The 20,144-nt window shown below is 60.5% G+C and overlaps 1 protein-coding gene across 2 annotated transcripts in view; it reads right to left on the reverse strand.

Annotated features, from left to right (window-relative positions):
* Positions 1 to 103: 103 nt before the first annotated feature.
* Positions 104 to 20,144, reverse strand: part of LOC128773838 (cohesin subunit SA-1-like) — a 28,050-nt gene continuing 8,009 nt past the window's right edge. Inside the window, exons 3-11 of one of the 2 annotated variants that reach the window (XM_053891687.1) lie at positions 18,402 to 18,503; positions 18,105 to 18,230; positions 16,928 to 17,080; positions 13,991 to 14,087; positions 13,615 to 13,691; positions 10,143 to 10,214; positions 5,121 to 5,325; positions 1,798 to 1,950; positions 104 to 171 (exon numbers count right to left, since the gene is read on the reverse strand). In XM_053891687.1, the coding sequence (XP_053747662.1) occupies positions 128 to 171; positions 1,798 to 1,950; positions 5,121 to 5,325; positions 10,143 to 10,214; positions 13,615 to 13,691; positions 13,991 to 14,087; positions 16,928 to 17,080; positions 18,105 to 18,230; positions 18,402 to 18,503 (1,029 nt within the window). In that variant the 3' untranslated portion in view covers positions 104 to 127. The remainder of the gene's footprint in view (positions 172 to 1,797; positions 1,951 to 5,120; positions 5,326 to 10,142; positions 10,215 to 13,614; positions 13,692 to 13,990; positions 14,088 to 16,927; positions 17,081 to 18,104; positions 18,231 to 18,401; positions 18,504 to 20,144) is intronic. The other variant, XM_053891688.1, reaches the window with a different exon arrangement.

Raw genomic sequence — 20,144 nt, forward strand, 5'->3', positions numbered from 1 at the left:
GTGTCGCCCACGCCGGCAGGGTGCGCGTGTCGACACGGGGCTGAGCCAGGCCTGGTCACGGGGACAGGCGGGGAAGACGCGCGGCCCCGAGGCCAAGCCTTACCGGTAGCGAGGCACGAACGTCCTCTTAAAGAGCGCGCAGATGATGTTGTCGATGGCCACGGGCTTGCTCTGGTGGAGCGGGGAGAAGGCACGGGAGCGTCAGGCAGGAGAGGCGGGCTGCGGGCCTCTGCAGAGCTGCGGCCACCAGGCCCAGCGCAGCCCGCTGCGTGGTCGCCCCCCACCAGGCATTAGCATCCTCTACGCTGGTGGTTCTGCCCCCGCTGGGACTGCACACCAGCCCGCCGGCCGTCTGTCCGCCTGAGCTGCTGGGCCGCTCCGCGCACGCTGGCCTCACGCATGCGCACATATGGGGCAGGGTGGGGGGTGGTGAAGGGGGGGTGTGAAGGGTGACTGGGAGGGGTGGGGGGTGAAGGCTGGGGGGGAGTGAAGGGGTGACTGGGGGGAGGGTGTAGGGCTGCGTGGTACGGGTGAAGGGGCACCCATGAGGAAAACAGACAAAGGGGAGGGGTGAAGGGAAGGGAGTGAAGGGGTGAGGGCAGTGCTGAGGGCAAGGCTGAGGAGTTGGGAGTGGTAAAGCAGGGGTGAAGGAGGGCAATGGGGGTGAGGGGGCTGGGGGTAAGGGACAGGGGCCAAGCGTAGGGGTGATGGGGGGTGGGCAGGAGCAAAGGGGGTGACGGGCAGGGGCGAAGGCGTGGCAGGGTGAGGGGGATGGGGGCAGGGACCAAGGGGGTGACAGGCAGGGGTGACACAATGAAGGTGGGGGTATCGGGGGCAGAGGCAAGGGGGTAAGGGGCACAGGGCAGGGGTGAGGGGGCGGGAGGAAGGGCGAGGGGGGTGAGGGGCACGGGGCACAGGTCGGGGGCCAGGGGCCAGGGTGAAGGACCCAGGGCCCTGGCGGAGGGGGACAGCGGCGGAGACCCCACGCATGCCCAGCTATCTTCCTGGAGGGGCTCCTGTGCTCTGTGAGCTGTGGACACTGGGCAGCGAAGTGACCTCCCAGGTGCGCAGACCGAAGACCGCGGGGGCGGAGAGGTCAGAGGGACACACGGGCCTCACACGTGACGCAAGTGAATGCGGTTTGTGCGTTAAAAGAATCCATAGGTGTCAAGCCCACAAATGATATCGAGAGACAGACATGTCACTGAGCCGTGACAGGGGATGGGGGTTCACCTGCGTGTCCCCGGGGAGCCAGGGCACCCCCCCCCCCCCCCGCCCACGGGCGGCCAGCTGGAACCCGGAACCGGGACGTGGAAGGGGCTGGGGTCACCGCTATGGTTTCTGCACCCCCGCATGCTGCCCTATTGTAAAGACCCCAACCCAGGACAATGCTCACACGCCTAGGGGGCCACATGCGGCTGCACGGATGCCCCATGGGCGGAGGCGGAAACCACAGAGGTTGGGGATCAGCCCGGCCCAGCCCCAGACCCCGGGCACACGCCTGCCTCCCTTCCTCACTGCCCCCTGCACCCGGAGAGGCCCCCACACTGGGTCCCCTCCCTCTCTGCACACAGTCACATCCTCACACCTGGGTCCCATCCCTGCACACAGTGACCTCCTCACACCTGTGTGCCCCCCCTCAGGTGGCCCCGACCCCCGCCGCTGGCGGCTGCTGCTGGCCCCGCCCTCCTTCCGTGGCCCCGCCCCCACGCCTGGCGTCTGCTGCTGGGCCCCTCGCCCCCACGCCTGGCGTCTGCTGCTGGCCCCGCCCACACACGGCGGCCCCGCCCCCTGCACCTGCTGTCTGCGCTGGTCCAGTACTTCCATGCAGTGCTTGTGTTTGCCCTTGAGTTTGGCGATGTTCTCCACCTGGCACAGCCGCTGGGACCTGCGCCTGTTCGTGCAGGTGCCCTGGTTCACAGCTGGCCAGCGCTGTCAGCAGCTTCATGGCTGCCAAACAGAGCAGGGCTGTGACCCCGGGGCCTGTGTCCACGGATCTGTGACCCCAGAGCCCAGCTCACCTCCCACAGGAGTGACCATTCGCAGCAGTCCTAGGACAGGGCCCGGGGAGGCCGGGGCTGGAGAAGATGTCCCCGTCCTGCCCTGCTGGGTCACAAGTGTGCAGAGGGTCACCCCCAAACAACAGCCGTGCACACTGACCCAAAACATGTCTTAGGGTCCCCGGGCACGGACACACCCCACATCCTACCCAGCTGCAAGATCACATCAGTAGCCCACAGCCAGCACGACTCAACCATGACTCAGCATGCTCGGAGGGCACACAAGGCCAGCAGACACAGGAACACCCACATACCCATGTGGGCCAGCCCTGGGGACGCATGTGCCCAGGTGGGCCAGTCCTGGGGGACTCTCATGAGGACAGAGGGACAGGACGTGCCCGGGTGGGCCAGCCCTGGGGACTCTCGTGGGGACAGAGGGACAGGACGTGACCAGGTGGGCCAGCCCTGGGGACTCTCGTGGGGCTGAGGGACAGCACATGCCCAGGTAGGCCAGCACTGGGGACTCTCGTGGGGACTGAGGAACAGCACATGCCCAGATGGGCCAGCGCTGGGGACTCTCGTGGGGACAGAGGGACAGCACAAGCCCAGATGGGCCAGCGCTGGAGACACTCATGAGGACAGAGGGACAGGACGTGTCTGGGTGAGCCAGTCCTAGAGGAGTCTCATGGGGACAGAGGGACAGCACATGCCCAGATGGGCCAGCCCGGGGGACTCTCGTGGGGACAGAGGGACAGCACTGTTGCCCGGGTGGGCCAGCCCAGGGGACTCTCGTGGGGACAGAGGGGACAGCACGTGCCCAGGTAGGCCAGCCCTGGGGGACTCTTGTGGGGACTGAGGGACAGCACGTGCCCAGGTGAGCCAGTCCTGGGGGACTCTCATGAGGACAGAGGGACAGGGACGTGACCAGGTGGGCCAGCCCTGGGGACTCTCGTGGGGCTGAGGGACAGCACGTGCCCAGGTAGGCCAGCACTGGGGACTCTCGTGGGGCTGAGGGACAGCACGTGCCCAGGTAGGCCAGCACTGGGGACTCTCGTGGGGACTGAGGAACAGCACATGCCCAGATGGGCCAGCGCTGGAGACACTCATGGGGACAGAGGGACAGGACGTGTCTGGGTGAGCCAGTCCTAGAGGACTCTCATGGGGACAGAGGGACAGCACATGCCCAGATGGGCCAGCCTGGGGGACTCTCGTGGGGACAGAGGGACAGCACGTGCCCAGGTGAGCCAGTCCTGGGGACTCGTGGGGGCTAAGGGATAGCACATGCCCAGATGGGCCAGCGCTGGGGACTCTCATGAGGACAGAGGGACAGGACGTGCCCGGGTGGGCCAGCCCTGGGGACTCTTGTGGGGACTGAGGGGACAGCACGTGCCCAGGTGAGCCAGTCCTGGGGACTCTCATGAGGACAGAGGGACAGGACGGTGCCCGGGTGGGGCCAGCCCTGGGGACTCTCAGTGGGGACAGAGGGACAGGACGTGACCAGGTGGGCCAGCCCTGGGGACTCTCGTGGGGCTGAGGGACAGCACATGCCCAGGTAGGCCAGCACTGGGGACTCTCGTGGGGACTGAGGAACAGCACATGCCCAGATGGGCCAGCGCTGGGGACTCTCATGGGGACAGAGGGACAGCACATGCCCAGATGGGCCAGCGCTGGAGACACTCATGAGGACAGAGGGACAGGACGTGACCAGGTGGGCCAGCCTGGGGACTCTCGTGGGGGCTGAGGGACAGCACGTGCCCAGGTAGGCCAGCACTGGGGACTCTCATGGGGACAGAGGGACAGCACATGCCCAGATGGGCCAGCGCTGGGGACTCTCATGAGGACAGAGGGACAGGACGTGTCTGGGTGAGCCAGTCCTAGAGGACTCTCGTGGGGACAGAGGGACAGGACGTGACCAGGTGGGCCAGCCCTGGGGACTCTCGTGGGGACAGAGGGGACAGGACGTGACCAGGTGGGCCAGCCCTGGGGACTCTCGTGGGGCTGAGGGACAGCACGTGCCCAGGTAGGCCAGCACTGGGGACTCTCGTGAGGGACTGAGGGACAGCACATGCCCAGATGGGCCAGCGCTGGGGACTCTCGTGGGGACAGAGGGACAGCACATGCCCAGATGGGCCAGCGCTGGAGACACTCATGAGGACAGAGGGACAGGACGTGTCTGGGTGAGCCAGTCCTAGAGGAGTCTCATGGGGACAGAGGGACAGCACATGCCCAGATGGGCCAGCCCTGGGGACTCTCGTGGGGACAGAGGGACAGGACGTGACCAGGTGGGCCAGCCCTGGGGACTCTCGTGGGGCTGAGGGACAGCACGTGCCCAGGTAGGCCAGCACTGGGGACTCTCGTGGGGACTGAGGGACAGCACATGCCCAGATGGGCCAGCACTGGGGACTCTCATGGGGACAGAGGGACAGCACATGCCTGGAATGGGCCAGCGCTGGAGACACTCATGAGGACAGAGGGACAGGACGTGCCCGGGTGGGCCAGCCCTGGGGACCCTCATGGGGACAGAGGGACAGGACGTGCCCGGGTGGGCCAGCCCTGGGGACTCTCGTGGGGACAGAGGGACAGCACGTGCCCAGGTAGACCAGCCCTGGGGACTCTTGTGGGGACTGAGGGACAGCACATGCCCAGGTGGATCAGTCCTGGGGGACTCTCATGGGGACAGAGGGAGAGGACGTGCCTGGGTGGGCCAGTCCTAGGGGACTCTCGTGGGGACAGAGGGATAGCACATGCCCAGATGGGCCAGCCCTGGGGACTCTCGTGGAGACAGAGGGGCAGGACATGCCCAGGTGGATCAGTCCTGGGGGACTCTCATGGGGACAGAGGGAGAGGACGTGCCTGGGTGGGCCAGTCCTAGGGGACTCTCGTGGGGACAGAGGGACAGCACGTGCCCAGATGGGCCAGCGCTGGGGACTCCCATGGGGACAGAGGGAGAGGACGTGCCCCGTGGGCCAACCCGGGGGTGTGCTCCTGTGTCCCCTGGCCTCTGCCTCTCTGTCCCCTGCCCCCGTCTCTCAAGTCCCACAGCCCCTGCCCCCGTGTCACACGGCCCCGGCCCCCCGAGTCAGCGGGAGCCCGGGCGCGCGGCCCTGTGCAGTGGCCCACCTGCCAGGGAGCTGGTGTGCCGCAGGCTGTGCACGGCCGAGTTGGTGAGGCCGCTAAGCATGCAGATGACCGTGTCCATGAGGTGTCCGTCACACAGCACCGAAGAGTGTGTCTGTTGCACCAGCAGCTCCGTGAACTCGCAGAAGTTGACCCTGAACCTTTTCCAGAAGGGCCCCGGGCCCACGATGGGGTAGAAGTCATTTTGCTGGTTAAGGACACAACAAGGGACAGGGGTGAGGCGCTGTGCCGGTCCTGGCACTCCCAGAATCACAACACGGACCTCTGCTCGCGGACAAGGGGCTCCAGGTCACATGAGCACACCCCGACTGGGCACTTGGGGGTCACACGCCCACCCTGACACGGGGTGACCCCAAGGCTCCCACACCCTGCCCTGGGGGTCACACGCCCACCCTGACACAGGGTGACCACACCCTGCCCCTGGGGGTCACACGCCCACCCTGACACGGGGTGACCACACCCTGCCCCTGGGGGTCACACGCCCACCCTGACACAGGGTGACCACACTCTGCCCCTGGGGGTCACACGCCCACCCTGACATGGGGTGACCCCAAGTCTCCCACACCCTGCCCCTGGGGGTCACACGCCCACCCTGACACAGGGTGACCACACTCTGCCCCTGGGGGTCACACACCCACCCTGACAGAGGGTGACCCCAAGTCTCCCACACCCTGCCCCTGGGTGTCACACATCCACCCTGACACAGGGTGACCACACTCTGCCCCTGGGGGTCACACGCCCACCCTGACACAGGGTGGCCCCAAGTCTCCCACACCCTGCCCCTGGGGGGGTCACAGGGCCACTCTGACACGGGGTGACCCCAAGTCTCCCACACCCTGCCCCTGGGGGTCACACGCCCACCCTGACACGGGGTGACCACACCCTGCCCTGGGGGTCACATGCCCACCCTGACACAGGGTGACCACACTCTGCCCCTGGGGGTCACACGCCCACCCTGACATGGGGTGACCCCAAGTCTCCCACACCCTGCCCCGGGGGGTCACACGCCCACCCTGACACAGGGTGACCACACTCTGCCCCTGGGGGTCACACGCCCACCCTGACAGAGGGTGACCCCAAGTCTCCCACACCCTGCCCCTGGGTGTCACACATCCACCCTGACACAGGGTGACCACACTCTGCCCCTGGGGGTCACACGCCCACCCTGACACAGGGTGGCCCCAAGTCTCCCACACCCTGCCCCTGGGGATCACACACCTATCCTGACACGGGGTGACTCCAGGTCTCCTACACCCTGCCCCTGAGAGTCACACATCCACCTTGACACAGGGTGACACCAAGTCTCCCACATCCTGCTCTGGGGGTCACACATCCACACTGAGGGTGAGCACACTTCCCAGTGCTGCACCATGGACTCATATCCACACTCAGCAGAGTGACCCCCATTTTCCAAGACCCTGCACCTGGGGGGGGGGTTCAGATGTACCCCACCTTCCTGAGACCCAGAACCTGGGGGGTCACATATCCGCGGCCACCAGGGTCTCCCCACCTCTCCCACACCTGCACCTGAGTGGACTGTCCCACGTCCCCGTGGTCAAGTCAAGAGGCTGTGCTGGGAGGACCCCCACGCGTGGCACCTCGGGTGACCCTCGAGGGAAGCGTGCAGGCCCCTCTCCCAACGCGTGTCCCAGAGAAGCCCGGCCCTCCGCTCTCCGCTCTGCTTCCGGCCGGTTTCAGGTGTTGCAAACAGGGAGTGCCGACCTGAGAGCTACTCCCTTGGCCCTCACGGAGGACTCAGCCCAACCCTGCTCCCGCAGAGGCCACACGCACCCCCCCGAAACGGGGGCTGAAGGAGGCGGCCGGTCCCCGACCCTGCGGGAGACGCGGCCGGACCAGGGAGACGTCTCCTCAGGAAGACACGGCAGGTGCGCTCCCAGACGTGGGCGGCACACTACCCGGGGCCAATCAGCCTACGGCCACGGTCCTTCCGCCCCGCGGGCAATCAGGGCCTCGGGACCGCCTGCCCCCCGGGGCGATCGGGGCCTCGGGACGACCCGCCCCCCGCCTCCCTCCACTAGGAAAGGGGGTCCTCAGGACGCCCCGCCCCTAGCCTCGCCTTTCTCGTGTTGTACGAATTTGTCTAAATTACCTGCACAGGCTTCACGAGACCCCAAGGGAAGGTGGACCCTGAAGGGAAGGGACGTCAAGGCTGTGGCCAGAACCCAGCAGGCCGGTGCAGAGCGGTGCCCGGCCCCAGAGCTCGAGGGGCTGGGGATGGACCAGGGACTGCCCCGACATTGTGCCCCTCGTGCACGCACCCCCCCCACGCGGTCCCCCACGGCAGCCTTCACCCTGGGGCAACGCATCCACACCTCTGCTGGGTGTGGGCGGGGACGTGGCCACAGCTTCCGGCCTTGCTCGCATTCACACCTCCGTGCGCAGGGACCGCCCCCTCGGTGCGCAGGGACCGCCCCCTCCGTGCGCAGAGACCGCCCCCTCCGTGCGCAGGGACCGCCCCCTCCGTGCGCAGAGACCTCCCCCTCCGTGCGCAGGGACCGCCCCCTCGGTGCGAAGGGACCGCCCCCTCCTTGCGCAGAGACCGCCCCCTCCGTGCGCAGGGACCGCCCCCCTCCGTGCGCAGAGACCGCCCCCCTCCGTGCGCAGGGACCGCCCCCCTCCGTGCGCAGGGACCGCCCCCCTCCGTGCGCAGGGACCTCCCCACGTCGCGTAGGACCCTTTCTCGTCAGCCCGCCCCTCCTATGCGCACAGCGTCCCACATGCTAGGACCGCCGTGCGCTGCGTCGTCCAGCCTTCCCCAGTGCACGTGGCACTCAACCCTCCTCCTCGTTCTCCATGCTGGGACCCGGCGCCCCGCGCCTCTGCCCAGGGCTCCGTGCAAACCGCCTCTCCTCACAGCACTCCCTCCGCCCTGCCCCCACAGCCTGGCTTCCTCCATCCCCCCCCCAACTGGCTGAGCGCCCCCCACCATTCACTCGGCTGTGAGGGGGAGGGCTGCCCTGCCAGGGATCGGGGGTCACATGGGGGTGCACAGCACAGTCGTTGACTCGAGCCAGCCTCGACCGCAGACCCCAGCGTCAGAACACCTGATGCCGGGGGGGCTCCCGTGCCACTCCCCAGTACGGAGGCTGGGGCACATCTCTAACAGGGTAATAAACGTGTCCACACCGAGGCCAGGCCAGGTCACTAACCGGGTCTGTGAGGTGGGTCCTCAGTCCCCAAACTCGGTGCACTCTGAGAGCGCACGTCCCCACGTGCTCACTGCTGAGCACAGTAACACACGTTACCTGTCTGCACACATGGGATCGTGGGGAATTAACCACATGAGGAACCCCAGGCGCGTCTCCGGCAGGGGTACCTGAAGCCGAGGGGCGACAGGCCGGCCACACGGTGCCCTACATCTCCCTGTTCAGCCACCCGGATGCTCGTGTCTACAGGGACACTTACTGGTCGGGTCATTCCAACTGTGACCAACGCAGTGGTGTCCAGACACTAAAGCACAGAGTACACAGAACGCAGTCAGTTCTAAATATGCCAGTGTAGACGGAACACGGTCAGGTCTCCATGATACAGTGTGCAGAGAACACTGTCAGGTCTCCATGACATAGTGTAGACAGACCACAGTCAGGTCTAAATATGCCAGTGTAGACAGAACACAGTCAGGTCTAAATATGCCAGTGTAGACAGAACACGGTCAGGTCTCGATGATACAGTGTAGACAGAAGGCAGTCAGGTCTAAATAGGCCAGTGTAGACAGAACACAGGTCTCCATGATACAGTGTAGACAGAACATGGTCAGGTCTCCATGATACAGTGTAGACAGAACATGGCCAGGTCTCCATGATATAGTGTAGATGGACACAGATCTCCATGATACAGTGTAGACAGAACATGGTCAGGTCTCCATGATATAGTGTAGATGGACACAGGTCTCCATGATATAGTGTAGACGGACCACAGGTCTCCACGTGCCAGTGTAGATGGAACACAGTAGGTCTCCATGATACAGTGTGCACAGAACACAGTCAGGTCTAAATATGCCAGTGTAGACGAAACACAGTCAGGTCCCAATGTGCCAGTGTAGACAGACAACGGTCAGGCCTAAATGTCCCATGTAGACAGAACACAGCCATGTCTAAAGGTCCCAGTGTAGATAGCACACAGTCAGTTCTCAATCTCCCAGGGTAGACAGAACACAGTCAGGTGTAAATAAATGTCCCGGTGTGAACAGAACACAGTCAAGTCCAAATGTCCCAGTGTAGACAGAACACTATCAGGTCTAAGTGTCGCAGTGTAGACGGAACACAGTGAGGTTGTAATGTCCCGTGTAGGGGCACCTGGGTGGCTCAACTGGTCAAGCGTCCAACTCAGTGTTGGCTCAGGTCACGATCTCAGGGTCGTTTGTTGTGAGGTTGAACCCCTGCAGGTGCTTGGGATTCTCTCTCCCTCTGCCCCTCCTCCGCTCACGCTCTCTCCCTCTCTCAAAGTAAATAAACTTTAAAAAATCCCCTGTAGACAGAACACCAATCTACAGGACAGTGTAGACAGAACACACTCAGGGCTAGATGTCGCGGTGTAGACAGAACTCGCTAAGTGAGGTCACTTCTGCAGAACGTGTCAGGTGTAGTCGTCCCATCACACCAGACACAGCCTGGCTTAAACGATCTCATCTGAAGCAGAACGCGGTCGGGTGTGAGTGTAGACTGAGCACCGCCAGGTAAGGCCCCCTCGTGGACAAGACTCAGATGCTCAAGAGGATCCAGTGTGGACAGGACAGGGTCAGGTCAGGAGGAGCCCCCGCTCGCCAGTCAGGACACAGGGTCAGTATCAGCAGGACTCTGTGCGCTAGGCCCACGGTCCCCCGGGACCCATGCACGTGGACCCTCGTGTGCGCCCAGGGAGCCCACCCTGCGTGTGGAAGGAAGTCGGGAGCCACGCGGCCGCCCAACCGACTTGGGGCTTGCAGGGAGCTGCACACAAACCCCCCATCTTCAAACGCCACCAAACGTGAGACAAAAGCTTTACCAGTTTCTCTGGCCACATGATGGTCAGGATCCATGGGTACGCCAGAAACTTCTTGTAGTACAGCCCGGTCTCCTGAATGGACAGAGGACAGGTGGCCGTGAGGTGAAGCGTCCCCCGCTGCCACAAGCCCCGGGCACCCGGGGGAGCCCCGGCAGGGACCAGCCTGCGCAGCACAGGGCACTGGGGGCTGGCGTCCCCCTACCCCGGGGGCCGGGCCCGTGGGCGTGGGATGTTCGGGCAGCCCAGAGCAGGCACGCCCTGCCTCCGCGAGGGGGGCCCCGCGCCTAGCTTCGTGTCACTGTCCTCGGGACAGGTGGTGACAGACTGCTTCTGTGGCGCTCAGCCACTGTGTGTCCACGGGCCTGACACGCAGGGCACGCCTTGTGTCTGCTCTGGAGGCCGGGAGGGGGAGAGGTCACGGCACACAGGCCGTTCTCAACAGAGAACCTGGGAGTATTCGAGCTTCTCACGCCCACGTCTCCATGAGGCTCCTCCTGTGGCCATGCCGGTCACCGTGCCCACGGGGGGCCCTGCACCCCGCGGCATTGCCCTACGGACACGTCCAGGGGCCTGCTGTGGGAAGTGCTGGGCGTCCCATGAGGGCGCCAGGCTGGGGGGCTGGAAAAGCCCCCACTGCCACTTCTGGCACGGGGGAGGGTGGACAGGGCCCGACCTGGTGACGGGGACCCTCTGAGGAAGCAGACCCAATCCGAGTAGCCATCGTGGGAGTGGTTCCGGCAGACACACGCAGCAACACACAAACACACACATGCATTCGCTCACTCACATGCACAGTGCACACGCGTGTGTACCTGCACGCACACGCATGCAGTAACACATGCACATGTGCATTTGCTCATTTGCGTGTACAGTGCACGCACGTGCACATGCACATGCAGTAACACGCTCACATATGCACATACATGTGCATCCGCTCATGTGCACAGTGCACACACGTGTGTACCCATGCATGCATACGTGCAGTAACGCATTCACACATGCACACGTACATGTGCATTTGCTCACTTGTGTGTACAGTGCACACGTGTGCACACGCACATGCAGTAACACACTCACATATGCACATACATGTGCATTTGCTCACGTGCACAGTGCACACACGTGTGTACCCATGCACGCATACATGCAGTAACACGTTCACATATGCACACATACATGTGCATTTGCTCACTTGAGTACAGTGCACACACGTGTATCTGCACACACATGTGCATTCTCTTGCTCACATGCACAGTGCACGTGTATCTGTATGCAGACACATGTAGCAACACGCTCACATGTGCACACATACATGTGCATTCGCTCGCTCACAGTGCACATGCATGCACATGTAGCAGCACACGCATAGGGCATAAAGTGAATTGGCAGGGCGTGAATATGAGAATACACGCAGTAACACACATGCACACAGACGTGTGCATTTGCTCGCTCACATGTACACTGCACACACGTGTGTACCTGCACACACATGCATGCAGTAACACACTCACATATGCACACACATGTGCATTTGCTCACTTGCGTGTACGGTGCACACACGTGTGCCTGCATGCACACACATGTAGCAACACGCTCACATATGCACACATGCATGTGCATTTGCTCGCTCACGTGCCCAGCACACATGCATGCACATGTAGCAGCACACGCATGGGGCATAAAGTGAACATGGCAGGGCGTGAATTGCTAAACGCGGGCGAAATTCATGTATTCTCCCCTTTTTCTTAGGTTTGACATTTTTAAAACAAAACGTTAAAGAAAAAATGTAATGTTCACTGACTTGATGCACAGCACTTCTGAAAACACTTCATGAATATTTTAAGGTGTGAGAAATTAATGTAGATATTACATCTGTCCCTAAATGGATGAGCCAATCAGTGGACTGTCGTCCACGGACAGAGTGGAATGTGCCTCGGCCTTGAAAATAAGGAAGGACGTTCTGCACCTGCCACTACGTGGACGGACCTTGGGGACACGATGCTCGGTGACATAAGCCAGACAGAAGGACAAATCGTGTGTGAGTGCGCATACATGGGGTCCCTAGAGGAGTCACATCCGCAGAGACAGAGAGTAGATGGTGGAGCCAGGGGCTGGGGACGGGGACGGGCAGTCAGTGGTTCATGGGGACACAGCTTCAGTTGGAGGAGATGGAAAGTTCTGGAGATGATGTTGCAGATGGTTGCACAGCAACGTGAATGTGCTCAGTGCCACTGAGGTGTGTACCTAAAAGGGATTAAGGTGACGCATTTCATATTGTATGTATTTTACCACAGTTTAAAAAACCTTTTTGGGCACCTGGGTGGCTCGGTTGGTTGAGCGCATGACTTCGGCTCAGGTCATGATCTCACAGTTCGTGAGTCGGAGCCCCGCGTCAGGCTCTGTGTGGACACCTCGGAGCCTGGAGCCTGCTTCACCTTCTGTGTCTCCCTCTCTCTCTGCCCCTCCCCTGTTCACACTCCGTCTCTGTCTCTGTCTCTGTCTCTCTCAAAAATAAATGAACATCAAAAAATGTCTTAAGAAGCCTTTTTAAACGAGAATAGTGCTTGAATGCAAGAAGGTGGTCAGCCTCACTAATAATCCAGGAAACCGAAACCAGAGGTACCACGTGCACACCTACCAGACTAGCAAAACCTAACAACATCGCATCACGCACTGGCAGGGAACAGGACCAAGGCGACGTCTAACACACAGGTAGAGGCTCCTGCTTGGGCACACACGTTGGTGCCACCTCGCACAGGAAAACGTGTGCATGCACAGGCCGTAAGTTACAGAAACACGTGAAGACGCACAGCAGGACACACGGACAGCAGACGTTTGCAGCCACACACAGACAGAGCGCGAAACCAACCCGAACGCCATCAGAAGCAGAATGGAGACAGGAAGGACGCATAGGCGTGCGATGGAACATTCCACAGCTGTGCACCAGACGGCTTCACGCGATACCACTGGTCAGAATCATTCTGTCAAGCGTGTCTCCCGTGCAGAGACCTGGGCGCCAGGTGACATCATCTACAGATGCCCACGGGGGACAGATATGCCATGGCATGTTCTGGGCACCAAGTTCGGGGCATGGTTACGTCCCGGTGGGGAGGAGGTCAGGACGGGGGCAGGGCACGTCTGGGCACGTACTGGCCACGCTCTCTCTGCATCTGGACGATGGCCACGTGGTTACCGTTTTATAACGGTACTTTCCACGTACACGATGGAATCTCCAATAGTAACTAAAGGTCAAATTTTCCTTTACAGAGAATCGTGGTCTCCCCAGCGGAAGAAGGGCCGCTTCTCCCAGGGACGTGAGGGCGGACGGTGTCTACCTGTGCAATCGTGACGCCTGGGCTGCTTCAGCCTGCAAGCCTGATGGCGAACCCACAGGCTTGGGGGACACGGGGCAGCAGGGAAGATCCTGTGACCCCAGGCCCCGGGCTCATGGAGGGCACGGAGCCCGCCTCACCTGGTCAAACTTCTCGGTCATCTTGTGAACCACACTGTTGCCTTGGTTGGTCTGGTACAGCTCGGCCGTCACCATCCCTGGGAGAGAAAGAAGCTCACTCAACATGGAAACGCGGTTTGCACCACCCCTCCTCCTTCTCCTGGGAGGGCGTGGGAGGTGGGCGGGGCCACGACACCTCATCCCTCAGAGGCCACGGCAAGGCCACAGGAGTAATCCGGCCTCGCTGCTCCCCGAAAAACCAAGATCTCCTACCCAAACCAGCCTCTGGAGGAGGCCCCAGCCCGCCCAGTGTCTTAGGACCACAGGCGGCCAGGACAGTGAGGCCCAGCCGGCACGTGAGAGAGAGAGGCCCAGGAGTGCCAGGAGCATGGCTCACCTTCACAGCCACAGCACTGGACGAAGAAGCTGATGAGGTCCAGCAGGGCCAGCTCCCTGTCCTCCTTGTAAGACTGGACCCACTCCTCGACAGCCGTCTGCAGGGGCAGCAGCACAGGTGAGCACACGTGTGTGATGACGCACATGTGACAGGCCAGCAGTGAGGACACAGGTGTGATGGTGTGTGTGTTATGGGCCAGCAATGACCACGTGTGTGTGATCAGGCGTGTGACGGGTGGCAGTGAGCACATGTGTGTGTGATCAGGCATGTGATGGGCAGTGGTGAGCACATGAGTGTGTCATCAGGCATGTGACAGGTGGCAGTGAGCACATGTGTGTGATCAGGCGTGTGACAGGCGGCAGTGAGCATGTGTGTGTGATCAGGCATGTGATGGGCAGTGGGGAGCACGCGTGTGTGTGTGATCAGGCATGTGACAGTTGGCAGGGCAGCTGTGAGCACGTGTGTGTGTGATCAGGCATGTTAAGGGCAGCAGTGAGCACAAGTGTGTGATCAGGCGTGTGAGGGGCAGCGGTGAGCACGTGTGTGTGATCAGGCGTGTGATGGGTGGCGGTGAGCATGTGTGTGTGATCAGGCATGTGACAAGTGGCAGTGAGCACGTGTGTGATCAGGCATGCGATGGGCAATGGTCAGCACGTGTGTGTGATCAGGCGTGTGATGAGCAGTGGTAAGCATGTGTGTATGTGATCAGGCGTGTGACAGGTGGTGGTGAGCACATGTGTGTGATTAAGTGTGTGATGGGCGGTGGTGAGCATGTGTGTGATCAGGCATGTGATGGGCGGTGGTGAGTACGTGTGTATGATCAGGCGTGTAAAGGGCGGTGGTGAGCATGTGAGACAGGCATGTGTGATGGGCAGTGGTGCGCACGTGTGTGATTAGGCATGTAAAGGGCAGCAGTGAGCGTGTGTGTGTGATCAGGCGTGTGACAGGCGGTAGTGAGCACGTGTGTGTGATCAGGCATGTGACAGGCGGTAGTGAGCACGTGTGTGTGATCAGGTGTGTGACAGGCGGTAGTGAGCACGTGTGTGTGATTAAGTGCGTGACGGGTAGCAGTGAGCATGTGTGTGTGAGATCAGGCATGTTAAGGGTGGCAGTGAGCACAGGTGTGATCAGGTGTGTGAACAGTGGCGGTGCGTACGTGAGTGTGATTAGGCATGTGACGGGTGGTGGTGAACACGTGTGACAGGCGGCGGTGAGCACATGTGTGATCAGGTGTGTGATGGGTGACAGTGAGCATGTGTGTCTGATCAGGTATGTGACGGGCAGCAGTGAGCACGTGTGTGTCATCAGGCATGTGACAGGTGGAGGTGAGCATGTGTGTGTGTGATCAGTTGTGTGATGGGAGGTGGTAAGCATGTGTGTGTGTGATCAGGCGTGTGACGGGTGGTGGTGAGCATGTGTGTATGTGATCAGGCATGTGACAGGCAGTGGTGAGCACGTGTGTGTGTCATCAGGCGTGTGAAGGGTAGCAATGAGCACATGTGTGTGATCAGAGGTGTGTCAAATGGCAGTAAGCACGTGTGTGTGATCAGGCATATGATGGGCGGTGGTGAGCACGTGTGTGTGTGATCAGGTGTGTGAAGGGTGGCGGTGAGCACGTGTGTGTGCTCAGATGTGTGACAGATGGTGATGAACCCATGTGTGTGTCATCAGGCGTGTGACGGGCAGTGGTGAGCACGTGTGTGATCAGGCGTGTGACGGGAGGTGGTGAGCACGTCTGTGTGTGTGATCAGGTGTGTGAAGGGTGGCGGTGAGCACATGTGATAGGCGGCAGTGAGCACATGTGTGTGTCATCAGGTGTGTGACAGGCAGCAGTGAGCACGTGTATGATCAGGTGTGTGACAAGCGGTGGTGAACACATCTGTGTGTCATCAGGTGTGTGACGGGTGGTAGTGAGCGCGTGTGTGTGTGTGTCATCTGGTGTGTGACAAGTGGCAGTGAGCACGTGTGTATGTGATTAGGCGCATGATGGGTGGTGGTGAGCACGTGTGTGTGTCATCAGGTGTGTCACGGGTGGGTGTCAGCACGTGTGTGATCAGGCATGTGACAGGCGGTGGTGAGCATGTGTGTATGTGATTAGGCATGTGACGGGTGGTGGTGAGCATGTGTGTGTGTCATCAAGTGTGTGACGGGCGGTGGTGAGCACATGTGTGATCAGGTGTGTGATGGGGGGCGGTGAGCACGTGTGTATGTGATTAGGGGTGTGACGGGTGGTGGTGAGCACATGTGTGTGTCATCAGGCGCATGACGGGCAGCAGTGAGCACGTGTGTATGTGAATAGGCGTGTGACAGGTGGCAGTGAGCACATGTGTGTGCCATCAGGTGTGTGACAGGCGGCAGTGAGCATGTGTGTGTTTCATCAGGTGTGTGATAGGCAGCGGTGAGCACGTGTGTATGTGATTAGGCGTGTGACAGGTGGTGAGCACATGTGTGTGTCATCAGGCGTGTGACAGGCGGCAGTGAGCACGTGTGTGTGTCATCAGGTGCGTGACAGGCAGCGGTGAACACGTGTGTATGTGATTAGGCGTGCGATGGGTGGCAGTGAGCACGTGTGTGTGTCATCAGGTGCGTGACAGGCAGCGGTGAACACGTGTGTATGTGATTAGGCGTGTGATGGGTGGCAGTGAGCACGTGTGTGTGTCATCAGGTGTGTGACGGGCAGCGGTGAGCACGTGTGTGTGTCATCAGGTGTGTGCTAGGCGGCGGTGAGCACGTGTGTGTGTGATCCGGTGTGTGACAGGCGGCAGTGAACACGTGTGACGGGCATATATGGCCGGCACACCTGTCGGCTGGGCACACAGGGCAGCACAGAGCTGTGGCCAGTGTTGTCCTGACCCTGTGGGGACACTCAGCCCCTGATGGCCCCAGCAGCGTGTGTCGCACCCGCGTCCAGCCCACGTCCCCTGCGGTGGGCGGTACCTGCACAGAGTTCTTCCCCAGGGCAACCATCTCAAACAGGGTCACCTCTGCGGTGATGGCCACTTTCCTCTTGCGGTACTTCCGCGGGGGCCGCCCTCGCCGGCAGGTGCCCTGCCCACGGGCATCCTGGGCCCCCGAGGTTGCTCCCTGAGCCTGAAACCAAAGAGTGGGATGTGACGGGCTGCACCGCACACCCTGTGTCCCGGGCAGGTGAGGAGGGTGTAGCCCCCCCCACACACCCGGGGACGCAGGGGCGCACCGTGGTGGCCCTAGGCAGGAACCCTGGACCATCGGGAGCACACAGCTGTGAAGGAGACCTGGACATTCAGGAGACAACTGGCCGCACCCCCTGGGGGTGCCCACCTGTCACCATGTGCTCACACTTTCACACCAAATAGCTCTCAGCTCCTCATGGCCTGTCCTGTACCCGCTGCAAGGGGTCCATGATCACCTGAGACCCTGGGCAGGGAGGGGGCTTCAGGCACCTGGAACGGAGGGTGCAGGAGCAACCCCAGACCCCCAGGCGGGGGGATCAATGCCAGGGAGCAGGGAGGGTTTCCCCAGACCCCCAGGCAGGGGCATCGATGCCAGGGAGCAGCGAGGGGACACTGAGCCTGAAGAGGGGAGCAGGAGTCATCGTGTCTGAGGACGGTCAGGGGGTGGGAACACTGTGTCCAAGGTCAGGGGATAGGATGCCATATCCATGGTTGGGGGAGGGGACGCCGTGTCCAAGCATGGGGAGGGGACGCCGTGTCCATGGTCGGGGAGGGGACTCCGTGTCCATGGTCGGGGATGATGCTGTGTCCGAGGATGGGGGAGAGGACGCCGTGTCCATGGTTGGGGGAGGGTACTCCATGTCCGTGGTTGGGGGAGGGGACGCCGTGTCCAAGGACGAGGGAGGGGATGCTATGTCCGAGGATGGGGGAGGGAAGGAACACCCCATCTGCGGACACAGGAGAGGACACCACCTCCAAAGACCAACAGTGGAAGTGCGCTGGCCTGCAGGGCCCTGGTGGGCCTGGGGTTTGGTGGGCAGGCAGTAGAGAGAAGCCTCCAGGACCCAGTCCTCAAGCTGGCAGCACCTGGCCCGGCACAGGGGAGCACAGCACCACCCAGCCCGCCCAGCCCTCCCCACAGTGGTCAATACCAGTATGGAGCCCCTCCTCCCGGACATCACCTCAAAGAAGGTCACCATGGAGATGAACTGGCCAGCCTCGTTCCTGTACCTCCTGCGTGTGGCCCGCCCACGCCGTCGGAATCCAATCCCACTGACATCCCGGATCCCTGAGGGTCCTTCCTGCACCTACAGCCAGAGAGCAGGATGTGAAGGGCCAGGAAATGGTGCTAAGTGGAGGCCAGCTTAATGAGAGGACCCCTTAACTCCAGGACCCAGGGGGCAGGAAGTGTCCACTAGAACTGCCCATCCCCACCAGGGGCCCCCGGGAGAGGAGGGTGGCCACCGCATGTCACCCACCGCTGCTGCAGGACAGAGGTCTCGGCCAGGGTCTCTGACTGTCATCACGCCCTCAGCTGGGTGCTCAGACACAAGCCTCCGCTGCCACAAACCACCAGTGTCCTGGGGACAGCAAGCCATCTTAAACCCCATCCTGAGGACTGTCTCTCAGGGATATGGGGTTCCCATCACCCCACTGGTCAGAGCCCCAGATAGAGATGGGGAGCTCAGGCCAGTGACCAGCAAGGCTGGGGGAGGTAAGACCCATGATATGAGCCGGCTCTCCCTGTCCTTCTGGGAGGGGTGGGCCCAGTGGCCCCGCAGAAGCAGGACTGAGACCACCACAGCCTCAAGGGGCACAGGGAGAGTAACCCAGAGCCAAGGGTCACATGTGCAGACAGCAGAACTTGGGCGTCACTCCTGGGCACACCTGCCCAATAGAGCATGGCCTTCCCTAGTGGGATGCTGCTACTGCACGGGGACCAGCATGGATGCAGTGAAAGAACCACGGCCATGCCTGTCCTGACTCGATGCTCCCCTGCCCACTAGCGTCCGACCCACCAGGGGCTCACGGATACCGTGAGCCCATAAGGGCCATCCTGGGGCACAGACGGTCTTCAGGACAAGTGTGCCCACTTGTGGGTGCCCCACACCCCTGCATCCCTACACTGTGGGCCTCTGTGACACCACCACATGACAGTCTTCCACAAACGAGAACATCTGAGGGCTGTAGTACTAGGCTGGCTGGCCCACTGATAACCTCACCATAACACACATCTGGTTCTGCTTGTAGGAACCCCACACTGATATGTGTGCACACTGAAGGCTGTGCCTCAGCAACACGCTGGAGATAGATTGGCATGTCCTCAAACTTAAAAGTGAATTTAGCAAGGCCAATTCAAGGTCAGTTTAATAAAATCAATCATATTTCTAAAAACAAGCAATGAAAACCTGGATACTGAAATTAAAAAAAAAAAACAAACAACAGTAGCTATTACAACAGTTCCCCCAAAATGGAATACTTAGATATCAACCTAACAAAATAGGTGTGGGATATGTGTATTGAAAACTACAAGATTTTGATGAAAAAAATCAAATAAGGCTTTCAGAAACAGTGAGCTATACCATGTTCATGGAATGGAATGGAGAAATGGATCATTCTGCAACAGCTGGAGATTCAATACTGAACTCTTAATAATGGACAGAACAACCAGACAGAAGACCAGTGAGGACAAACAAGACTTAACAAACCAACTAGATCTAAGACACATATACTGAACCCTCCACCCAGCAACAGCACACACCTTCTGCTCATGTGTTCTTAGCACATTCCCCAGAATACACTACACGTTAGACCACCAATGAAGTCTTATTAGATTTCAAAAGACAGATAACATACAAAGTATCTTCTCTGACCACAACAGTATGAAGTAGAAATCAATAACAGAAGGAAAACTGGAAAATTCACAAAACTATGAAAGAACAAGTGGTTCAGAGAAGAAATCACAAGGGAGATTAGAAAATATCTAGGGACAGGGACTTCAAGCTGTATCACAAAGCTGTAATCATCAAGACTATGGTACTGGCACGAAAACAGACAATCAATGGAACAGAATAGAGAATCCAGAAATGGACCCACAAACGTATGGCCAACTAATCTTTGACAAAGCAGGAAAGAACATCCGATGGAATAAAGACAGTCTCTTCAGCAAGTGGTGCTGGGAAAACTGGACAGCGACATGCAGAAGAACGAACCTGGACCAC

Source organism: Panthera pardus, unplaced genomic scaffold (assembly GCF_024362965.1).
Source record: "Panthera pardus isolate Hobbes unplaced genomic scaffold, ASM2436296v1 HiC_scaffold_27, whole genome shotgun sequence".
In the NCBI taxonomy this organism is placed as follows: domain Eukaryota; kingdom Metazoa; phylum Chordata; class Mammalia; order Carnivora; family Felidae; genus Panthera; species Panthera pardus.